Source organism: Lampetra fluviatilis, chromosome 28 (assembly GCF_964198595.1).
Source record: "Lampetra fluviatilis chromosome 28, kcLamFluv1.1, whole genome shotgun sequence".
In the NCBI taxonomy this organism is placed as follows: Eukaryota; Metazoa; Chordata; class Hyperoartia; order Petromyzontiformes; family Petromyzontidae; genus Lampetra; species Lampetra fluviatilis.
In genome coordinates this window covers 3,593,906-3,617,431 of record NC_136302.1, presented here as the reverse complement: position 1 = coordinate 3,617,431, position 23,526 = coordinate 3,593,906, and the positions used below count along the sequence as shown (strand labels likewise).

The 23,526-nt window shown below is 40.2% G+C and overlaps 1 protein-coding gene across 1 annotated transcript in view; it reads left to right on the top strand.

The window, feature by feature from the left end:
* The window catches only part of LOC144942649 (uncharacterized), an 82,420-nt gene extending 60,853 nt beyond the window's left edge, over positions 1 to 21,567 (top strand). Inside the window, exons 19-23 of the mRNA XM_078869446.1 lie at positions 16,362 to 16,567; positions 17,591 to 17,732; positions 19,491 to 19,754; positions 19,864 to 20,010; positions 21,341 to 21,567. Of these exons, the coding sequence (XP_078725572.1) occupies positions 16,362 to 16,567; positions 17,591 to 17,732; positions 19,491 to 19,754; positions 19,864 to 20,010; positions 21,341 to 21,567 (986 nt within the window). The remainder of the gene's footprint in view (positions 1 to 16,361; positions 16,568 to 17,590; positions 17,733 to 19,490; positions 19,755 to 19,863; positions 20,011 to 21,340) is intronic.
* The last annotated feature ends 1,959 nt before the right edge of the window (positions 21,568 to 23,526 follow it).

Sequence of the window (23,526 nt, the reverse complement as noted above, 5' to 3'; positions counted from 1 at the left end):
CGAAAATTAAATAACCTAGTAAAATATCGAAATGTGATGTAATACAACACAGAGAGTCGGTTAACACACAATTAACGCATAGCCTGGTTGATTACGTATTTCAAAGATTGATAAGTTAGAATTTTAAGTGTGACAATTCCAAAGAGAAGACACAGGCAGAGAGAACACATAGCCAGAGAGAGAAAAGGATAAGCTTAAAACTTCCCCGTAGAAGTGGTTCAATCTTAATTTTGGAGCTTTCGTGACTGCAGGAATCATTCTTTGTTTCTTTCGGTTAAGTCACGTCTAAAGATAAAATAATAAATTAAAATAATAGTATATTACGACGTTTCGATTGCAACACAAGCAATCATCATCAGGCATAAAAGAAATAGCAACAAAAATCTAACTAGAAAACTATAGACAGACATACAAGCAGACAGACATCACAACGGCACACAGAGAGATGACACATCGGCACAAAGAGAGGGGTCGTTTCTGTGACGGTCCCTTAAATATAGAGAGGGGGGGCGGGGACGGAGAGAGGGAGGGGGCAGATAAAATTAGCATATCAATGAGTGTACGGCAACGTACTGCTGCTGCTGCAAGTAAGATGACGACGTGGCACGGGCACGCAAGCTTGAAAATTAGGAGAAAGGCACACAAAAATTAAATAACCTAGTAAAATATCGAAATGTGATGTAATACAACACAGAGAGTCGGTTAACACACAATTAACGCATAGCCTGGTTGATTACGTATTTCAAAGATTGCTAAGTTAGAATTTTAAGTGTGACAATTCCAAAGAGAAGACACAGGCAGAGAGAACACATAGCCAGAGAGAGAAAAGGATAAGCTTAAAACTTCCCCGTAGAAGTGGTTCAATCTTAATTTTGGAGCTTTCGTGACTGCAGGAATCATTCTTTGTTTCTTTCGGTTAAGTCACGTCTAAAGATAAAATAATAAATTAAAATAATAGTATATTACGACGTTTCGATTGCAACACAAGCAATCATCATCAGGCATAAAAGAAATAGCAACAAAAATCTAACTAGAAAACTATAGACAGACATACAAGCAGACAGACATCACAACGGCACACAGAGAGATGACACATCGGCACAAAGAGAGGGGTCGTTTCTGTGACGGTCCCTTAAATATAGAGAGGGGGGGGCGGGGACGGAGAGAGGGAGGGGGCAGAGAAAATTAGCATATCAATGAGTGTACGGCAACGTACTGCTGCTGCTGCAAGTAAGATGACGACGTGGCACGGGCACGCAAGCTTGAAAATTAGGAGAAAGGCACACGAAAATTAAATAACCTAGTAAAATATCGAAATGTGATGTAATACAACACAGAGAGTCGGTTAACACACAATTAACGCATAGCCTGGTTGATTTCGTATTTCAAAGATTGCTCAGTTAGAATTTTAAGTGTGACAATTCCAAAGAGAAGACACAGGCAGAGAGAACACATAGCCAGAGAGAGAAAAGGATAAGCTTAAAACTTCCCCGTAGAAGTGGTTCAATCTTAATTTTGGAGCTTTCGTGACTGCAGGAATCATTCTTTGTTTCTTTCGGTTTAGTCACGTCTAAAGATAAAATAATAAAGTAAAATAATAGTATATTACGACGTTTCGATTGCAACACAAGCAATCATCATCAGGCATAAAAGAAATAGCAACAAAAATCTAACTAGAAAACTATAGACAGACATACAAGCAGACAGACATCACAACGGCACACAGAGAGATGACACATCGGCACAAAGAGAGGGGTCGTTTCTGTGACGGTCCCTTAAATATAGAGAGGGGGGGGCGGGGACGGAGAGAGGGAGGGGGCAGAGAAAATTAGCATATCAATGAGTGTACGGCAACGTGCTGCTGCTGCTACAAGTAAGATGACGACGTGGCACGGGCACGCAAGCTTGAAAATTAGGAGAAAGGCACACGAAAATTAAATAACCTAGTAAAATATCGAAATGTGATGTAATACAACACAGAGAGTCGGTTAACACACAATTAACGCATAGCCTGGTTGATTACGTATTTCAAAGATTGATAAGTTAGAATTTTAAGTGTGACAATTCCAAAGAGAAGACACAGGCAGAGAGAACACATAGCCAGAGAGAGAAAAGGATAAGCTTAAAACTTCCCCGTAGAAGTGGTTCAATCTTAATTTTGGAGCTTTCGTGACTGCAGGAATCATTCTTTGTTTCTTTCGGTTAAGTCACGTCTAAAGATAAAATAATAAATTAAAATAATAGTATATTACGACGTTTCAATTGCAACACAAGCAATCATCATCAGGCATAAAATAAATAGCAACAAAAATCTAACTAGAAAACTATAGACAGACATACAAGCAGACAGACATCACAACGGCACACAGAGAGATGACACATCGGCACAAAGAGAGGGGTCGTTTCTGTGACGGTCCCTTCAATATAGAGAGGGGGGGCGGGGACGGAGAGAGGGAGGGGGCAGATAAAATTAGCATATCAATGAGTGTACGGCAACGTACTGCTGCTGCTGCAAGTAAGATGACGACGTGGCACGGGCACGCAAGCTTGAAAATTATGAGAAAGGCACACGAAAATTAAATAACCTAGTAAAATATCGAAATGTGATGTAATACAACACAGAGAGTCGGTTAACACACAATTAACGCATAGCCTGGTTGATTACGTATTTCAAAGATTGTTAAGTTAGAATTTTAAGTGTGACAATTCCAAAGAGAAGACACAGGCAGAGAGAACACATAGCCAGAGAGAGAAAAGGATAAGCTTAAAACTTCCCCGTAGAAGTGGTTCAATCTTAATTTTGGAGCTTTCGTGACTGCAGGAATCATTCTTTGTTTCTTTCGGTTAAGTCACGTCTAAAGATAAAATAATAAATTAAAATTATAGTATATTACGACGTTTCGATTGCAACACAAGCAATCATCATCAGGCATAAAAGAAATAGCAACAAAAATCTAACTAGAAAACTATAGACAGACATACAAGCAGACAGACATCACAACGGCACACAGAGAGATGACACATCGGCACAAAGAGAGGGGTCATTTCTGTGACGGTCCCTTAAATATAGAGAGGGGGGGGCGGGGACGGAGAGAGGGAGGGGGCAGATAAAATTAGCATATCAATGAGTGTACGGCAACGTACTGCTGCTGCTGCAAGTAAGATGACGACGTGGCACGGGCACGCAAGCTTGAAAATTAGGAGAAAGGCACACGAAAATTAAATAACCTAGTAAAATATCGAAATGTGATGTAATACAACACAGAGAGTCGGTTAACACACAATTAACGCATAGCCTGGTTGATTACGTATTTCAAAGATTGCTAAGTTAGAATTTTAAGTGTGACAATTCCAAAGAGAAGACACAGGCAGAGAGAACACATAGCCAGAGAGAGAAAAGGATAAGCTTAAAACTTCCCCGTAGAAGTGGTTCAATCTTAATTTTGGAGCTTTCGTGACTGCAGGAATCATTCTTTGTTTCTTTCGGTTAAGTCACGTCTAAAGATAAAATAATAAATTAAAATTATAGTATATTACGACGTTTCGATTGCAACACAAGCAATCATCATCAGGCATAAAAGAAATAGCAACAAAAATCTAACTAGAAAACTATAGACAGACATACAAGCAGACAGACATCACAACGGCACACAGAGAGATGACACATCGGCACAAAGAGAGGGGTCGTTTCTGTGACGGTCCCTTAAATATAGAGAGGGGGGGGCGGGGACGGAGAGAGGGAGGGGGCAGATAAAATTAGCATATCAATGAGTGTACGGCAACGTACTGCTGCTGCTGCAAGTAAGATGACGACGTGGCACGGGCACGCAAGCTTGAAAATTAGGAGAAAGGCACACGAAAATTAAATAACCTAGTAAAATATCGAAATGTGATGTAATACAACACAGAGAGTCGGTTAACACACAATTAACGCATAGCCTGGTTGATTACGTATTTCAAAGATTGCTAAGTTAGAATTTTAAGTGTGACAATTCCAAAGAGAAGACACAGGCAGAGAGAACACATAGCCAGAGAGAGAAAAGGATAAGCTTAAAACTTCCCCGTAGAAGTGGTTCAATCTTAATTTTGGAGCTTTCGTGACTGCAGGAATCATTCTTTGTTTCTTTCGGTTAAGTCACGTCTAAAGATAAAATAATAAATTAAAATAATAGTATATTACGACGTTTCGATTGCAACACAAGCAATCATCATCAGGCATAAAAGAAATAGCAACAAAAATCTAACTAGAAAACTATAGACAGACATACAAGCAGACAGACATCACAACGGCACACAGAGAGATGACACATCGGCACAAAGAGAGGGGTCGTTTCTGTGACGGTCCCTTAAATATAGAGAGGGGGGGGCGGGGACGGAGAGAGGGAGGGGGCAGAGAAAATTAGCATATCAATGAGTGTATGGCAACGTACTGCTGCTGCTGCAAGTAAGATGACGACGTGGCACGGGCACGCAAGCTTGAAAATTAGGAGAAAGGCACACGAAAATTAAATAACCTAGTAAAATATCGAAATGTGATGTAATACAACACAGAGAGTCGGTTAACACACAATTAACGCATAGCCTGGTTGATTTCGTATTTCAAAGATTGCTCAGTTAGAATTTTAAGTGTGACAATTCCAAAGAGAAGACACAGGCAGAGAGAACACATAGCCAGAGAGAGAAAAGGATAAGCTTAAAACTTCCCCGTAGAAGTGGTTCAATCTTAATTTTGGAGCTTTCGTGACTGCAGGAATCATTCTTTGTTTCTTTCGGTTTAGTCACGTCTAAAGATAAAATAATAAATTAAAATAATAGTATATTACGACGTTTCGATTGCAACACAAGCAATCATCATCAGGCATAAAAGAAATAGCAACAAAAATCTAACTAGAAAACTATAGACAGACATACAAGCAGACAGACATCACAACGGCACACAGAGAGATGACACATCGGCACAAAGAGAGGGGTCGTTTCTGTGACGGTCCCTTAAATATAGAGAGGGGGGGGGCAGGGACGGAGAGAGGGAGGGGGCAGAGAAAATTAGCATATCAATGAGTGTACGGCAACGTGCTGCTGCTGCTGCAAGTAAGATGACGACGTGGCACGAGCACGCAAGCTTGAAAATTAGGAGAAAGGCACACGAAAATTAAATAACCTAGTAAAATATCGAAATGTGATGTAATACAACACAGAGAGTCGGTTAACACACAATTAGCGCATAGCCTGGTTGATTACGTATTTCAAAGATTGCTAAGTTAGAATTTTAAGTGTGACAATTCCAAAGAGAAGACACAGGCAGAGAGAACACATAGCCAGAGAGAGAAAAGGATAAGCTTAAAACTTCCCCGTAGAAGTGGTTCAATCTTAATTTTGGAGCTTTCGTGACTGCAGGAATCATTCTTTGATTCTTTCGGTTAAGTCACGTCTAAAGATAAAATAATAAATTAAAATAATAGTATATTACGACGTTTCGATTGCAACACAAGCAATCATCATCAGGCATAAAAGAAATAGCAACAAAAATCTAACTAGAAAACTATAGACAGACATACAAGCAGACAGACATCACAACGGCACACAGAGAGATGACACATCGGCACAAAGAGAGGGGTCGTTTCTGTGACGGTCCCTTAAATATAGAGAGGGGGGGGGGGGCGGGGACGGAGAGAGGGAGGGGGCAGAGAAAATTAGCATATCAATGAGTGTACGGCAACGTACTGCTGCTGCTGCAAGTAAGATGACGACGTGGCACGGGCATGCAAGCTTGAAAATTAGGAGAAAGGCACACGAAAATTAAATAACCTAGTAAAATATCGAAATGTGATGTAATACAACACAGAGAGTCGGTTAACACACAATTAACGCATAGCCTGGTTGATTACGTATTTCAAAGATTGCTAAGTTAGAATTTTAAGTGTGACAATTCCAAAGAGAAGACAGGCAGAGAGAACACATAGCCAGAGAGAGAAAAGGATAAGCTTAAAACTTCCCATAGAAGTGGTTCAATCTTAATTTTGGAGCTTTCGTGACTGCAGGAATCATTCTTTGTTTCTTTCGGTTAAGTCACGTCTAAAGATAAAATAATAAATTAAAATAATAGTATATTATGACGTTTCGATTGCAACACAAGCAATCATCATCAGGCATAAAAGAAATAGCAACAAAAATCTAACTAGAAAACTATAGACAGACATACAAGCAGACAGACATCACAACGGCACACAGAGAGATGACACATCGGCACAAAGAGAGGCGTCGTTTCTGTGACGGTCCCTTAAATATAGAGAGGGGGCGGCGGGGACGGAGAGAGGGAGGGGGCAGATAAAATTAGCATATCAATGAGTGTACGGCAACGTACTGCTGCTGCTGCAAGTAAGATGACGACGTGGCACGGGCACGCAAGCTTGAAAATTATGAGAAAGGCACACGAAAATTAAATAACCTAGTAAAATATCGAAATGTGATGTAATACAACACAGAGAGTCGGTTAACACACAATTAACGCATAGCCTGGTTGATTACGTATTTCAAAGATTGCTAAGTTAGAATTTTAAGTGTGACAATTCCAAAGAGAAGACACAGGCAGAGAGAACACATAGCCAGAGAGAGAAAAGGATAAGCTTAAAACTTCCCCGTAGAAGTGGTTCAATCTTAATTTTGGAGCTTTCGTGACTGCAGGAATCATTCTTTGTTTCTTTCGGTTAAGTCACGTCTAAAGATAAAATAATAAATTAAAATAATAGTATATTACGACGTTTCGATTGCAACACAAGCAATCATCATCAGGCATAAAATAAATAGCAACAAAAATCTAACTAGAAAACTATAGACAGACATACAAGCAGACAGACATCACAACGGCACACAGAGAGATGACACATCGGCACAAAGAGAGGGGTCGTTTCTGTGACGGTCCCTTAAATATAGAGAGGGGGGGGGCAGGGACGGAGAGAGGGAGGGGGCAGAGAAAATTAGCATATCAATGAGTGTACGGCAACGTGCTGCTGCTGCTGCAAGTAAGATGACGACGTGGCACGAGCACGCAAGCTTGAAAATTAGGAGAAAGGCACACGAAAATTAAATAACCTAGTAAAATATCGAAATGTGATGTAATACAACACAGAGAGTCGGTTAACACACAATTAGCGCATAGCCTGGTTGATTACGTATTTCAAAGATTGCTAAGTTAGAATTTTAAGTGTGACAATTCCAAAGAGAAGACACAGGCAGAGAGAACACATAGCCAGAGAGAGAAAAGGATAAGCTTAAAACTTCCCCGTAGAAGTGGTTCAATCTTAATTTTGGAGCTTTCGTGACTGCAGGAATCATTCTTTGATTCTTTCGGTTAAGTCACGTCTAAAGATAAAATAATAAATTAAAATAATAGTATATTACGACGTTTCGATTGCAACACAAGCAATCATCATCAGGCATAAAAGAAATAGCAACAAAAATCTAACTAGAAAACTATAGACAGACATACAAGCAGACAGACATCACAACGGCACACAGAGAGATGACACATCGGCACAAAGAGAGGGGTCGTTTCTGTGACGGTCCCTTAAATATAGAGAGGGGGGGGGGGGCGGGGACGGAGAGAGGGAGGGGGCAGAGAAAATTAGCATATCAATGAGTGTACGGCAACGTACTGCTGCTGCTGCAAGTAAGATGACGACGTGGCACGGGCATGCAAGCTTGAAAATTAGGAGAAAGGCACACGAAAATTAAATAACCTAGTAAAATATCGAAATGTGATGTAATACAACACAGAGAGTCGGTTAACACACAATTAACGCATAGCCTGGTTGATTACGTATTTCAAAGATTGCTAAGTTAGAATTTTAAGTGTGACAATTCCAAAGAGAAGACAGGCAGAGAGAACACATAGCCAGAGAGAGAAAAGGATAAGCTTAAAACTTCCCATAGAAGTGGTTCAATCTTAATTTTGGAGCTTTCGTGACTGCAGGAATCATTCTTTGTTTCTTTCGGTTAAGTCACGTCTAAAGATAAAATAATAAATTAAAATAATAGTATATTATGACGTTTCGATTGCAACACAAGCAATCATCATCAGGCATAAAAGAAATAGCAACAAAAATCTAACTAGAAAACTATAGACAGACATACAAGCAGACAGACATCACAACGGCACACAGAGAGATGACACATCGGCACAAAGAGAGGCGTCGTTTCTGTGACGGTCCCTTAAATATAGAGAGGGGGCGGCGGGGACGGAGAGAGGGAGGGGGCAGATAAAATTAGCATATCAATGAGTGTACGGCAACGTACTGCTGCTGCTGCAAGTAAGATGACGACGTGGCACGGGCACGCAAGCTTGAAAATTATGAGAAAGGCACACGAAAATTAAATAACCTAGTAAAATATCGAAATGTGATGTAATACAACACAGAGAGTCGGTTAACACACAATTAACGCATAGCCTGGTTGATTACGTATTTCAAAGATTGCTAAGTTAGAATTTTAAGTGTGACAATTCCAAAGAGAAGACACAGGCAGAGAGAACACATAGCCAGAGAGAGAAAAGGATAAGCTTAAAACTTCCCCGTAGAAGTGGTTCAATCTTAATTTTGGAGCTTTCGTGACTGCAGGAATCATTCTTTGTTTCTTTCGGTTAAGTCACGTCTAAAGATAAAATAATAAATTAAAATAATAGTATATTACGACGTTTCGATTGCAACACAAGCAATCATCATCAGGCATAAAATAAATAGCAACAAAAATCTAACTAGAAAACTATAGACAGACATACAAGCAGACAGACATCACAACGGCACACAGAGAGATGACACATCGGCACAAAGAGAGGGGTCGTTTCTGTGACGGTCCCTTAAATATAGAGAGGGGGGGCGGGGACAGAGAGAGGGAGGGAGCAGATAAAATTAGCATATCAATGAGTGTACGGCAACGTACTGCTGCTGCTGCAAGTAAGATGACGACGTGGCACGGGCACGCAAGCTTGAAAATTAGGAGAAAGGCACACGAAAATTAAATAACCTAGTAAAATATCGAAATGTGATGTAATACAACACAGAGAGTCGGTTAACACACAATTAACGCATAGCCTGGTTGATTACGTATTTCAAAGATTGCTAAGTTAGAATTTTAAGTGTGACAATTCCAAAGAGAAGACACAGGCAGAGAGAACACATAGCCAGAGAGAGAAAAGGATAAGCTTAAAACTTCCCCGTAGAAGTGGTTCAATCTTAATTTTGGAGCTTTCGTGACTGCAGGAATCATTCTTTGTTGCTTTCGGTTAAGTCACGTTTAAAGATAAAATAATAAATTAAAATAATAGTATATTATGACGTTTCGATTGCAACACAAGCAATCATCATCAGGCATAAAAGAAATAGCAACAAAAATCTAACTAGAAAACTATAGACAGACATACAAGCAGACAGACATCACAACGGCACACAGAGAGATGACACATCGGCACAAAGAGAGGGGTCGTTTCTGTGACGGTCCCTTAAATATAGAGAGGGGGGGGCGGGGACGGAGAGAGGGAGGGGGCAGAGAAAATTAGCATATCAATGAGTGTACGGCAACGTACTGCTGCTGCAAGTAAGATGACGACGTGGCACGGGCACGCAAGCTTGAAAATTAGGAGAAAGGCACACAAAAATTAAATAACCTAGTAAAATATCGAAATGTGATGTAATACAACACAGAGAGTCGGTTAACACACAATTAACGCATAGCCTGGTTGATTACGTATTTCAAAGATTGCTAAGTTAGAATTTTAAGTGTGACAATTCCAAAGAGAAGACACAGGCAGAGAGAACACATAGCCAGAGAGAGAAAAGGATAAGCTTAAAACTTCCCCGTAGAAGTGGTTCAATCTTAATTTTGGAGCTTTCGTGACTGCAGGAATCATTCTTTGTTTCTTTCGGTTAAGTCACGTCTAAAGATAAAATAATAAATTAAAATAATAGTATATTACGACGTTTCGATTGCAACACAAGCAATCATCATCAGGCATAAAAGAAATAGCAACAAAAATCTAACTAGAAAACTATAGACAGACATACAAGCAGACAGACATCACAACGGCACACAGAGAGATGACACATCGGCACAAAGAGAGGGGTCGTTTCTGTGACGGTCCCTTAAATATAGAGAGGGGGGGCCGGGACAGAGAGAGGGAGGGGGCAGATAAAATTAGCATATCAATGAGTGTACGGCAACGTACTGCTGCTGCTGCAAGTAAGATGACGACGTGGCACGGGCACGCAAGCTTGAAAATTAGGAGAAAGGCACACGAAAATTAAATAACCTAGTAAAATATCGAAATGTGATGTAATACAACACAGAGAGTCGGTTAACACACAATTAACGCATAGCCTGGTTGATTACGTATTTCAAAGATTGCTAAGTTAGAATTTTAAGTGTGACAATTCCAAAGAGAAGACACAGGCAGAGAGAACACATAGCCAGAGAGAGAAAAGGATAAGCTTAAAACTTCCCCGTAGAAGTGGTTCAATCTTAATTTTGGGGCTTTCGTGACTGCAGGAATCATTCTTTGTTGCTTTCGGTTAAGTCACGTTTAAAGATAAAATAATAAATTAAAATAATAGTATATTATGACGTTTCGATTGCAACACAAGCAATCATCATCAGGCATAAAAGAAATAGCAACAAAAATCTAACTAGAAAACTATAGACAGACATACAAGCAGACAGACATCACAACGGCACACAGAGAGATGACACATCGGCACAAAGAGAGGGGTCGTTTCTGTGACGGTCCCTTAAATATAGAGAGGGGGGGGCGGGGACGGAGAGAGGGAGGGGGCAGAGAAAATTAGCATATCAATGAGTGTACGGCAACGTACTGCTGCTGCTGCAAGTAAGATGACGACGTGGCACGGGCACGCAAGCTTGAAAATTAGGAGAAAGGCACACAAAAATTAAATAACCTAGTAAAATATCGAAATGTGATGTAATACAACACAGAGAGTCGGTTAACACACAATTAACGCATAGCCTGGTTGATTACGTATTTCAAAGATTGCTAAGTTAGAATTTTAAGTGTGACAATTCCAAAGAGAAGACACAGGCAGAGAGAACACATAGCCAGAGAGAGAAAAGGATAAGCTTAAAACTTCCCCGTAGAAGTGGTTCAATCTTAATTTTGGAGCTTTCGTGACTGCAGGAATCATTCTTTGTTTCTTTCGGTTAAGTCACGTCTAAAGATAAAATAATAAATTAAAATAATAGTATATTACGACGTTTCGATTGCAACACAAGCAATCATCATCAGGCATAAAAGAAATAGCAACAAAAATCTAACTAGAAAACTATAGACAGACATACAAGCAGACAGACATCACAACGGCACACAGAGAGATGACACATCGGCACAAAGAGAGGGGTCGTTTCTGTGACGGTCCCTTAAATATAGATAGGGGGGGGGCGGGGACGGAGAGAGGGAGGGGGCAGAGAAAATTAGCATATCAATGAGTGTACGGCAACGTAAACAAAAAAAAGATACGCCTCTTTTGAAATACCCTGTCCTTTGCACGTGAATGAAAACACATGCACACTACTGTCGTAGATCCTATCTTGGTGTCAAAATGCATCTTGACATTGGGATGTTGGCGTGAATTTGTCAGAAGCCAGCACACCTTGCAATTCCATTGAGATTGTCTTAGAAAAGCTTTTTAAAAAAATAATTATTTTACCACACAGTGTCTAAGTAGGGAGTATTATTACCATGGCTTTTGTATAAAATGTACCGTCTTTTGAAGGTTGGCATTTCCCAGGCAATTGGTTTTCAATTTACCACTCGCAAAAAATGTACAACCCTGCCATGCGGTGATGAATAAACTTGAAAAGAAGAACATATGGATGTCTGTCTGCTAGTAAATAACGTTAATTTTTTGTGATTCTCATTATGTGGCATGCTGCTGAACTATTTTAGTGACGGTGCCACATAATGGAAGACGCACAAGTCACACCACGTGTTGAGAGAAACCCCTAATTTATTAAGTATCACTCGCTTCTTTTTGGGACCACATCTGACCCAGATTTATTAGGATACTAGTCTGGAGTTATGTTGTCCTTATTCTTAGACTATAGAGAATGTATTCACCATATTTCATACAGTTTTGCAACTTTAGCAAGTTCATTAGACAGTTTGTGAAATGTTTGTAAATTCATTAATATATTGACTGTGTTTAAAATGAATACTACATTTTTGTTGCTATGTATATTCAATCAATACAATTTTAATTGGTTTGGTGCCATTCACAATAATTTGTCGCAAGATGCTTGACAAATACAGATACACGGTAATAAGCAATTAAAAATAATAATAAATGATGCATCAACGTAACCAAATCAAATTATTCAATACAGAGATAAATACAAATGCAATCTAAACTATTATAGTACAGAAGATTAATTCACTTCTGGATAAAAGGCTCTCTCATGACTTTCGGTCATGGGGATTGTTTGACCCATGCTTCAATATGCTGGCCATTGTGTGCAACGATTAGCGCTACGAACCCGGCGAGTTTGATTCTAGCTCATAACGCCAGTGACGATTATCTGAACTAGTTCTGAGCCTCCCGTAGGTCGACTCAGCCTCAAATGGTGAATAGTGTAAGCATCACCACTGGGGAGACAAAGACGGCCGGGCGTGGTATTAACCACCCACCCCCTCATGTGCCATGCTGGCCTTCATAGGTGCTCACTTACAGCACTTGCCCTCACAGTCTGTTAAAGGCTATATGGGATATCTTTATCTCTGCTGGTCAATGTGGGTTGGTGAAGGTTGGGTGCCCAGGACTGATTAGGTGTAACTTACCACTGATGTTAGCCATGATCAGGAATCAAACTCAGGTGCTAACCATTGCTGGCCACCTGGGTTTGATTCCTAGACACAGTGAACATCAGTGTTCTGGCACCCTATGCACTGCACTTTCACCAATCCATACTGACCAGTATCGTGAGGTGCGACCAAACAACCTTTTTGATCTAAAGGGCTTCATCCAGCAGTGGATTGGTAAAGGGCAATGCTGGTATGTTAAAAAGATAAGGCATTGTGTGTTCAACGAAAAATCTTGACAGCAATCACGAAATATTCCTGACACATTCGTCATGAGCACTGGAACTCGTACTTGCAGATATGAACTGCTTTCGTCGCACTTTGTTTATGCTCAGTGTTCTTTTGTGTTAACATTACAATGCAACATGTATGAGGAAAATGCTGTTTCATTCAATACAAGGTCAAACACTTACCCTTAAAATATATTTTTTTATGTTCATGTAACTCATTGCGAAATATTACCTGCTTTTCGACAAGTATGAGAAATTTTACAACGCTGCCTTCACAATTAATTCCAAAGCGTTGTTTTCCAGTTGTCAGGGCCATGATATAGCTGGTTGCAACTGCCCAAAGCATGTAATTATTGTATTGTGTTGCATACATGTCAAAGTGTGTAATATATGGCCACATTAAAGAAGACACTTGGTTTCCCATATTTTGCAAAACAGCAATAAAGGCAATGCACTTAAAATGTGTTTTCTGAATGCTTCAGAGAGTCCAGGTGATTAATTGTTTCATGATCAACATGGAAAGCAAACATCAAAGTAATTCCCGTAGGGTAAAACAGTTGTATTCACGTAGAGAACTGAGTGTATTACAGCACCAGTGTGCATACATTCCAAATGCTCTCATCATCATCTGCCTTGGTCTGTCCACTGCTGGTTGAAGGCCACCCTATTTAAGATGCTTCTTTCGCTAGTTAACACCTTTTGTGGAGTTCAACCCTATGCTCTATATTATTAGGGAGTCATAAAAAAAATTAACCCGTAAAATCAAAGTTTTTCACTATAAATCCTTTATATGCATGGCATCGGTTTTATTTTATTATTCATTTCTGTTTTTCTTGAGTAAGAGTTTCATTTTTATCACATTGGTATTTTAAATTAAATATGACATTTTTTTTTTCCTAAAAAGTGGAAAATTTTGGAAAAAAATTTTCACGAAAATAAATTGTCACGCACAACGAGTCTGTGTGCAAAATGTCAGCTCGATTGGATCACGGGAAGTGGGTTAAAAAACGACCGAAAGATTTGCACGGTCGTAAGCGCGCAAGCAAGCAAGCAAGTGAACTTAATATAAAGGATTTAATAAAGGATTTAAAAAGAGGATGCTCTATCTTGGTGTATATTTCACCTTCTCACTAAGGTATATGCTTAAACAAAACAATTAAAATACATAGACATATATAGCAGTGCTCTTAAATACATGTTTTATATGATCAAATTATTTGACTCCATTGCAGGCTTGAAGGGGAGATCAGCACTCAGGTTGGATCGTAACTCATTGAATACTAAAAATCCAAAACGCGAATGCCTAAATTGGTATCAAAGTGAGGGATACGCCCCCTACTTCAGTCCCTTCACTACCTGCCCTTGCTTCTACTGGCAAGGGTATTTTGACATGTCCTACGTTGACGGGAACATCATACAAATGTATGGCTACAATCCTCCCTACGTCTCAGGTACTTTTGTAATATTTGCTGTTATATGTCTGATTTGGTTCGCGATAACGGTGCTCATGGTGGTGATGTGATTTTTTTGTTTACATTTTCTTGTCGGAAACAAGCTCATGTGCCGATATTTATTGCATTAATTAATCTGTACCTTGAATTGTATTACTGGAGCTGTTCTGAAGCAATTTAATATGCAATTTATTTCTCCTCACGTACTTATATTCTGCATATAATTGATTTCTGTAATGTTCACAATTGAGAACTTTTGTAACTATCTTGCAAAACAATTGTATTCGCATTTGTTAAGTCACGGAAGCAACCACTGCCATGCTGCCTTTCACTCTGTCCAAACACATTCTCACACCTGCATCCTCTCAAAAACAAATACTGGACTGGCAACGTGTGCAATTTAGGAGCATCTCGGAGTCTGCAGAGCCTTTGGCCAGACTACAATCGTGGAGGGGTGAGATGCCACTATAGCTGGTCGGGCTCTCTGCTGTCTGGTGGTTACGAGAGGTATCTGCCCACTCCTTGGAACTATTGGTCGTGGTGGTGGTGGTGGGGTGGGGCATATTATATGCAACAACAAAGACAAGAATATCAACGTAAGTTACTTAAACGGTATGCTATTTCACAAAAAATTAAGTGGTGCTATTGTAGAAGTCACGTGATGTCATGGGCATATTTGAAAGATATCGAACTAAATGTTTCAGACTTTTTAATAGTTTTGCACGATACGATACTTACAATTCAGAAATTTGATGATAAAGACGTTGGCAGATGCAATTGTATTTCACACCCGTATCATCTCGTTGTTGTCCTCTGATGTCCTTCAAGTACGAATGTAGATTGTTTAAAGGTTATTCACCTGCAGTACACTCAATCATAAGCCTGCCATTAGTCTTGTAAGCATTGTGACTCTACAATCTGTCATGCTTATAATGCACACGTGGTCAGTTACTCAAGAAAAGTATTCAATAATTACATGGACAGCGAAAATCATGATCCAATTACATTTTGTCTTTGTATTGTATTTGTTTGATATAGTGTAGTATCGCAATATCGCAGAACCCTACCCATAGTTGTATCTTCGTTAGTCGAATACATGTTTCAGTTGCTTAATGAAGTCTCAAAACAATACTTTACAATGAGTGATTGACTAACATTTTATTACGTCTTCATTGTTTTGCTAAAATTAGAAAAGGAAGCGGATCCCTACCGATACTGCTGTCAGTCTGGAGACAGTCGGCTGTGTCGCCTGTACCAAGAGAAACGCCCTCGCAACCAATGTTCCTTCTACAGGCCTCCCTTCTTCGGTGAGTCTCACAGTCTCTTCGCTAAATAGCATATTTATATTACATGTATGTTCAGAAACGCAACATGCGTGATCCCGTCAGGATTGTGCTTGCATAGTGCTTCGATGAACACTCTGCAAGGATTTTGTGGTTGGCAGTACAGCAAAATGGATAGTTTTACTGCACTTCTATGCTGCCCCCCCACCCCTTTTGTGTATGCTTGGCAATTTCACCAACCTGTACGGACTAGCATAGTGGTGAAGCATTGTCACGTAATCACTTGCGAATTGATGGAGGGGCAATTGTATTATTAAGACAGAGCCAACCTATAAATTACATCCTATCCACACAAAACATTTAGAATTGAGTAAAATATCTTTCCGAAAAATGTGACTGCAATTACAGAATATGTAATTGCTTACCTGCCAGCACAGTTCTACAAACACTTGCATGCACATTTATGCATGCAGATATGTGTTTTACTGTGTAAACGCTTGAACGTGCACAACCTGCTGTCATATTTTTCTTGCATTGGCAGCGTTTCTCCTTGGCGACCCTCACATCACGACGCTGGACAACGTCTCCTACACCTTTAACGGCCTAGGAGAGTACACGGTCTTGGAGGTGTCTGCCGATCAGAACCATTTCACCATGCAGGCCCGGACGGCGATCGCAGGGTCCAATGGGACCTCAAAAGCCACGTCGTTTGTGGCCATCGTGGCCCAAGAAAATGGCAGCAGCAAGGTGGGTAGGGAAGTGGCTTGAGCGCTCAACTTGCCCCCTAACCCTTCGAGGTTTTGTTAACGTTTGTGGACAGGTGCACTTATGACAAAGTTGGCACAGTAGGGGGGCACAGGTGGTGCATCGGCCAGTCATTTGAGTGAGTCAACCCATGGCACCTGGGTCTGTGCCATGACCTGCTGCCAGTGGGCGTTTGACACTTCACGTGGCCCTAACGTGCACATAGCCTGGCACAAGTGCCGCAGTGATGTCACCGCCACTTTGTGGCAAATGGCGGTTGTTGTTGTGAAGACGAAGTGCACCTGTAACGAGCTTTTGTGTTCACAGGTTGAATGGATTCTCAAAGATAACATCACTGTCGTGCTATTAGATAGTCAAGTTACTCAAGTCTCAGGTACCCCCTTTGCATTGAGGTGCACATACACTTGATATATAGTAATTGAAAGATGCTGTGTGTGTGTGATTCTTTTTTGTGACATATGCAATGCATCACATTTTTTTACGTATGATTTGATGTTTCATCTTAATATACCAAAAAGTTCAGTCGCAGTCAGTACATACATTGAATGTTCCCTATTGCCCACAGAAAAACAAACCCCAGTAAGGATATTTTGTAAATTAGACCTTCGTAAAACCATCCTTGATAACTAAGTTAATGCGTTCCTGGATAAGAAATAATAATTTTGCTGTAATGTTCTCAAATGTAGTTTGTGGCTGTAAATGTTTTGCTCGGCACGAAATCCCACGTTTGCCTCCGTGGGATATCAAGCTGGAAGCTTGTTCGGAGAGTTCCTGAGAGGCTCCTGAAGAAGGTTATTGTACGTGGAGCAAAACGTTGGACATCATGCTGAACAATACCTGATGCAACCAGAAAATACATCGGAGAGATATAGTACAGCGTGACGGCGAAAACGTACACATTAGTATTGCATGTGTGATCTTCGCTGTAACTTATATATATTAAACATTTGTAATTTTTTTTCATTTCAACGTGCTTTGTTAGAAAACAAAACGTTTTTCAACCAGACGTCAGTCGAGCTGTCGTATGGGTCAGTCGTCGCGTCGTTCCCATCGGGTATCTCCGTGAATGTGACGGCTTCTTATGGGGCGCTCAACTTCATCACCCTGCTACCCCAAAAATTCGTCAACCAAACGCAAGGCTTGCTGGGTGAGATGTCCATCCATCCCACTCACTGCCACCACCACACCAAATGCTCATCTACCTCTGTCGGTCTGTGGGTTGTCTCCTTACGAAATGTTTTTTTACTTGTGTCTCCAATAAACAACAGCTGATACATATAAATCATCTCACAAATACAAACGCAGTATTTAAATATATTTTGTGATGCATGTAATTTGTGTGAGTTTTTTAAAATAAAATTAAGTGTATTCCATATTTTACTTGCAGGTGTTTTCAACGGTGATCCTAAAGATGATTTTAAATCTAAGAATGGCACTGTGCTGCCCTTTGATGGAACAAATATCCCTCCAGAGAACCAGTTATACTATGATTTTGGAGTTACATGTGAGTAGTTTATACATTTTCTCAAATTGTGTCGACTGTGTGGGTTGTTTGACCATACTTCACCATGCTTATCAGTGCAGATTAGTAAAAGTGTGTGACAAGGGGGGAGCAGGAGCAATTCAGATGTCATTCGGCAACAATTTGACATCCAGCCTCCTGAATAACTTTGGTTATTGAACCAATTTTCTTCAATTTCCCTTCATATGTGTAGTAAGAGAAGCTAGCAGAGAAACACGTGCATTTTCATGGCAATATGCGTTTATATATGAGCATTTATATTGATACAGCTGAACAATTCTTAATACAGTAGAACTCCTCTTAATGATAGCAATTGGTTCCATTGAACAGGTCGTTAAGTGATTTAGTCATTAAGCGAGTATAGGAAATATATGTTAAATGCTAAATTCGTTCCCATAGCATCGAAAGTTACCCTTTTTCACCCACAAAACACATGCTTTATAATATTTGAACAATGGATATGGTTAATCAATGCATTAAATTAATATTTACTGTACCTACAACAGCCCATCGTTAACGGGAGAATGGCGGGTAAGTGAACACATTGGGCTCTTTAGAGGCACTACACTACTATACACTACGCTAATATACACTACGCTACTATACACTACACTACTATACACTATGCTAATATACACTACATCATATACTACACATTGGGCTCTATGAAGGTCCCGTCGTTAAGCGATTCGTCATTAACAGGGGTGGTCGTTAAGAGGAGTTCTACTGTAAACGCCATTGCAATTAAATTTTTTTGAGTCTTGCTATGTTCATGCAATCAGCACCATTTACATTTGTTGTCACGTGGCTTAAAAAAAACACCTGAAAGAGTGGCCGAATAAAATTAACCAAGGAAGGTATTTCAGACGACTCGTATAGAACTGCACGTGAGCATTAAAAAAAAAATTACATTTCATGTCACAACAACGTTTGATCTTGTTGTCATCGGTCTCAAAACATATATTCAGTTTGTGATGCTTTCTGAGGAATCACGCATTGCCGGCGTACGTCCTTCTCGTTTAAGGTTCACTGCTTTTTGAGTCGAGCGTTTTGGGTAAATTTTGGCTTAGATACTAGAAATCAGACAATTTATTTCCATACCAGGTATCTAAGAATATAAATTTTGTACGTGTTTTATTGAATTAAACTGATTTGGTAATTAACCATCATTTAGTAAATGTTAACATCTAATTGATTAGCGTTAACTATGATGATGAGCAAATATTAGCGAGTATTAAGATTAAAACTATTTAAAAAGGAATACATCATACATGTAACTGTGGCTCTTGCAACAGAATGACCTACGATTAAAATGCCTAGTACGACGTTGCAGGTGCATACATTCTTTTTATATTCACCATTTTAAAAATATTGTATTTACAGGGCAAATCACTGCAAACACGAGCTTGTTTTCCTACAACACCAATTCTGGGGAGAGCTGGCACACCTACAACAACAACAGCTTTGTGCCGATGTTTTATGAAGAACTCCTTAATCGGACATCGGCCGAAAAGCTGGCCAACGTCAGCGATTCCTGCGGAGGGCAAAAGGACTGCATTTTTGATGTGCTCAGCACTGACGACCCCAAGTTTGGAATGGCCACGAAGAACAGCGCTGGAGAATTTGGATCGCAGGGCCAAACACTGCGTGGGTTTTATTCGTATTTTTTCTACGAACAAGTGTTTATGTTATTAAATGATGAGTAAAAAAAAAAGGTGAAAACTACTAAAAAGCTTTGAATATTTTTTCGTTGCAGAAAACTTCCCTCCCAACATTACAAGCAGCGGACAGCTCTCGACCAAAGTGAATTCCACGGTGTGGACCAGAGTAATTGCAGAGGACCCCAATAACGACACCATTGTCTTCACCCTTTCGACAAACTCATCAGGCCTCACGATTACAAGTGGGTTATTAATGTCTATAAGATGACCTTATTAGAAATTTCTATTACTTGAAAATGAACATCGCTGTCCGATGTACATTCAGAGTGCAGCGCCCGTTGTTCGGTGTGATGTCTGATGTTTCTTTCTACGTGCTCGAAAATTCAGTTCCTTAAGAGCTTCAGTTTCTGAAGCTCCTAAGGAACTGAATTTTCTGAAGCTCCTAGGATGTGGAGTGAAACGTTGGACATCATTGTGAGTAATATGTGGCAGAACCCGAAAAGACATCGGAGAGCTGTACAAAACACAACCGCGTACATCCATGCTGTAGTAAAATAAGCATTCGCCAAGATGAGACTCCAGGCCAAGGGCTCACCATGCTCATATGACTTTCTCTGTTGGTTTGCCCAAAGCCAGTGGTGAAAATTCCACATTTTGCCATGACGGGGTTATTCTTTCCATATGATGGTCACTCTTACATTTCAAAATGATTTAACATAATACCTATATTATAAAGTATATATATTATAAAGGGAAATTTATATAATACTTTTTTTTCACTGGCATATCCAAGCCAAGCTAATGAGTGCATGGCCCTCCCGATACGGGTGGTTTTCCAATGGCTAATTGCCATGCCGAGCCAGAGCCAAACAGTGATACGCTTGCTTCACAAGCCATCTGAATATGGCGGGTTTGACTTAATCAACCATTTCACCATTGCATCTGCGACCGGTCTCCTAGCAAGTGAGAGCGTAGTTCGAGGGATATGGCTGTCACTTTTTGGACACATTGCCCCGTCTTGATGCACAAACTCCAGAAAATAGGGCACTTCAGTTGGTGGCTGGCGTTCCAAGTGGACTGCGACCCTCAAAGGAATGCCCACCACCGCTGTGGTACCCCCCCACCCCCCGTGATACACGGGTCAAAAAATCACTCGAGACACTGGTATGGCAGCAAGAGCAGTTTATGCTAATGCTGTCGCAAGAGGTCACACATTTGGTGCAATCGTTATTCCTTCGCTGACTATGTCCGATGAATGAATGTCCAAATACGACTGGGGGGGGGGGGGGGGCTAATTACACGTTCATTGCATGTGACGTCAATAAATAAACTGTGACAACAGCGTCACTACACGCCTCGACTTTCTCACTGTGTGCGACGTCAGCGGCACGACTCAGCTTCTGCATTGAAAAATTTACGTGGTGCCTCCTGAGCTGTGCCAGCCTTGCACGGCATGGCCCCAGCACGGCCTATTTGTCCAATGGAAAAAGAGGTTTAATTGGCACGGAGACTAAGATAAGGACACAGAATCAGCAATCTGAAAAGTTTTTTTTTTGGTGCGGGCTGTTGCAGGCGATGGGAATTTGACGTGGAGTCCCAGAAGCTCGGAGCCAGCGTTTGGCGTGGTGAGCGCCAGCGACGGCAAGGCCTCCTCTGCGCTGCTGCTCAACCTCACTCTGTGCAACTGCAGCGCGAATTCCATGTGCCTCTCCAACCAGACCACCCTGAGCATCAATGGCAGCGACGGATCCACTTTTCAGGTCTGCCAAACAATCTGCCCGCTTGTACCCTTCTTATAAGAAAGCGTATTTATGGCTCTGATTTATCGTTGCTGTATTGTAGCAGTTTCGCCATGGCACTCTTCGTGAATGCTGCTGCAGGGAGTATGACCGACTTATTATTTCTTCTTGATTTAAAGCTTTCGTGACTGCAGGAATCCATACTCTTTGGTTCTGTCAGTAAAGTCACGTAGGTAGAAAATGAATAGATCACGACGTTTCGATCGCAACACAAGCAACCGTCGTCAGGTGAAACACAGGAGAACTTCATGTCTTACTAATTGGAACTTTTGGAACTGGCACCCAAGGCCTCCTCTTGTATATTATATCACGTGTCCTTTAATGTACGTATTTCAATAGACCACACACTTTGATAATGACTCAAATATTTAAAGCATTTAGAATGATAATGTTTGCATGTGAAATCATCCAGAGGCACTAAGCTGTGCTCATGTACCAGAGAATTACAATAGCACAAATACATGTTTTATGGTTAGCAGGTTTTCAGTATTACAAAGCAGCCAGGATACTTGTTACAATCCATACATTAATTGGATCATATTTTTAATGTTTCACTCAAGATGTAAGCATTGATTTGTTGTGGTAAGAATGTATTATTTAGGTCCATGTGCTTTTTGTGTTTAATTTGTTGTCATTCCCTGCACCTCCAATTAGCATGGTTGCTTACGTATGGTGCGAAAGAAGTTCAACATATATACTTACATATAATTTATGTGATTATGTTTATGTTAATCCACCAGCCACTGCAGATTCTACTTACATTACAATATTAACTAACAATGTTTTTGTTAATCAAATTGTGAGGAGGCAAAGAGTTAAATGCCCTAGTATAAAGGGGTATTGTAATGGCACCTTTTCTTTTCTATATTAAGAAAATTAACCATTGCATATTCACTCCTAAACAAAACAATATCATTTGTTCTGCGTTTAAAGTTAGCGTGCATCGTGAAGAACATATATTTGGCATACTTTTTTTTAAAAGGTACCTGTCATCAGTATGGACACTGTTGCTGACAAGTTCATTTTAATATTTCAGGGAATGTAAACATTCTGGGGTTCCTATGACGGACGCGTCGTATGTTTTAGGGTCACATATTGTGCTGCTGTTATTTATTACGTGCCAGTTGCTGTATTTCACTGTGGTCAAGATGAGTCAACGTTAATAAATACCAGGAAATGTATAATTCCATATGAAACCGAATGTTATACAATGGTCACTGATATTACTTAATTGCTTTAAAAAAAATATTAATAACAAGTACAAGTTTTTAAAACATATTTCTAAATATATATCTGTAATGCTCTAACAATTGATATTTTAATGGTGTTATTTTTGTCAGAAGGAAAACACAAGCCGTGACTTGTATATTGCAGCACCATTTAGCATTTAATTGAGTTTAGGGAAACGTCCGCCAAAAGTTGTATAATTTATTTATGTTTTAATTTTTATCATTCCCTTTTTGTTAAATGTCTGCGATCGCCTGAAGGTTTCCGGCTGTCTGTGTGATCCTGGCTACGCTGGAGCGTTCTGCACGGACGACTACAATGCCTGTGTAGACAGCCCTTGCCATCCTGGAGTGAACTGCACGGATGATCCTGCACCCTCCCTAGGCTTTTCGTGTGGGCCCTGTCCCGTTGGGCTCACAGGCAACGGGAGCAAGTGTTTCGGTGTGTACAGTTTTGCTTAATTTACTTTTCTCATTTCATGTTCTCACGCGTAAATTGTAATTTAATGAAATATATATTTCGATTTAAAGCTTTCGTGACTGCAGGGATTCATCTTCTTGGTTCTTTTGGCAAAGTCACGTAGAATGGAAATAATAAAATAATAAAAATAAAACATAATAAAATAATTCTCACGACGTTTCGGCCACAACGCAAGCAGCCGTCCTCAGGTGAAGACCAGGTCTGTCGAGAAGACAGACTCTGCCCATTGTGTAAATACACCTGGACACTATG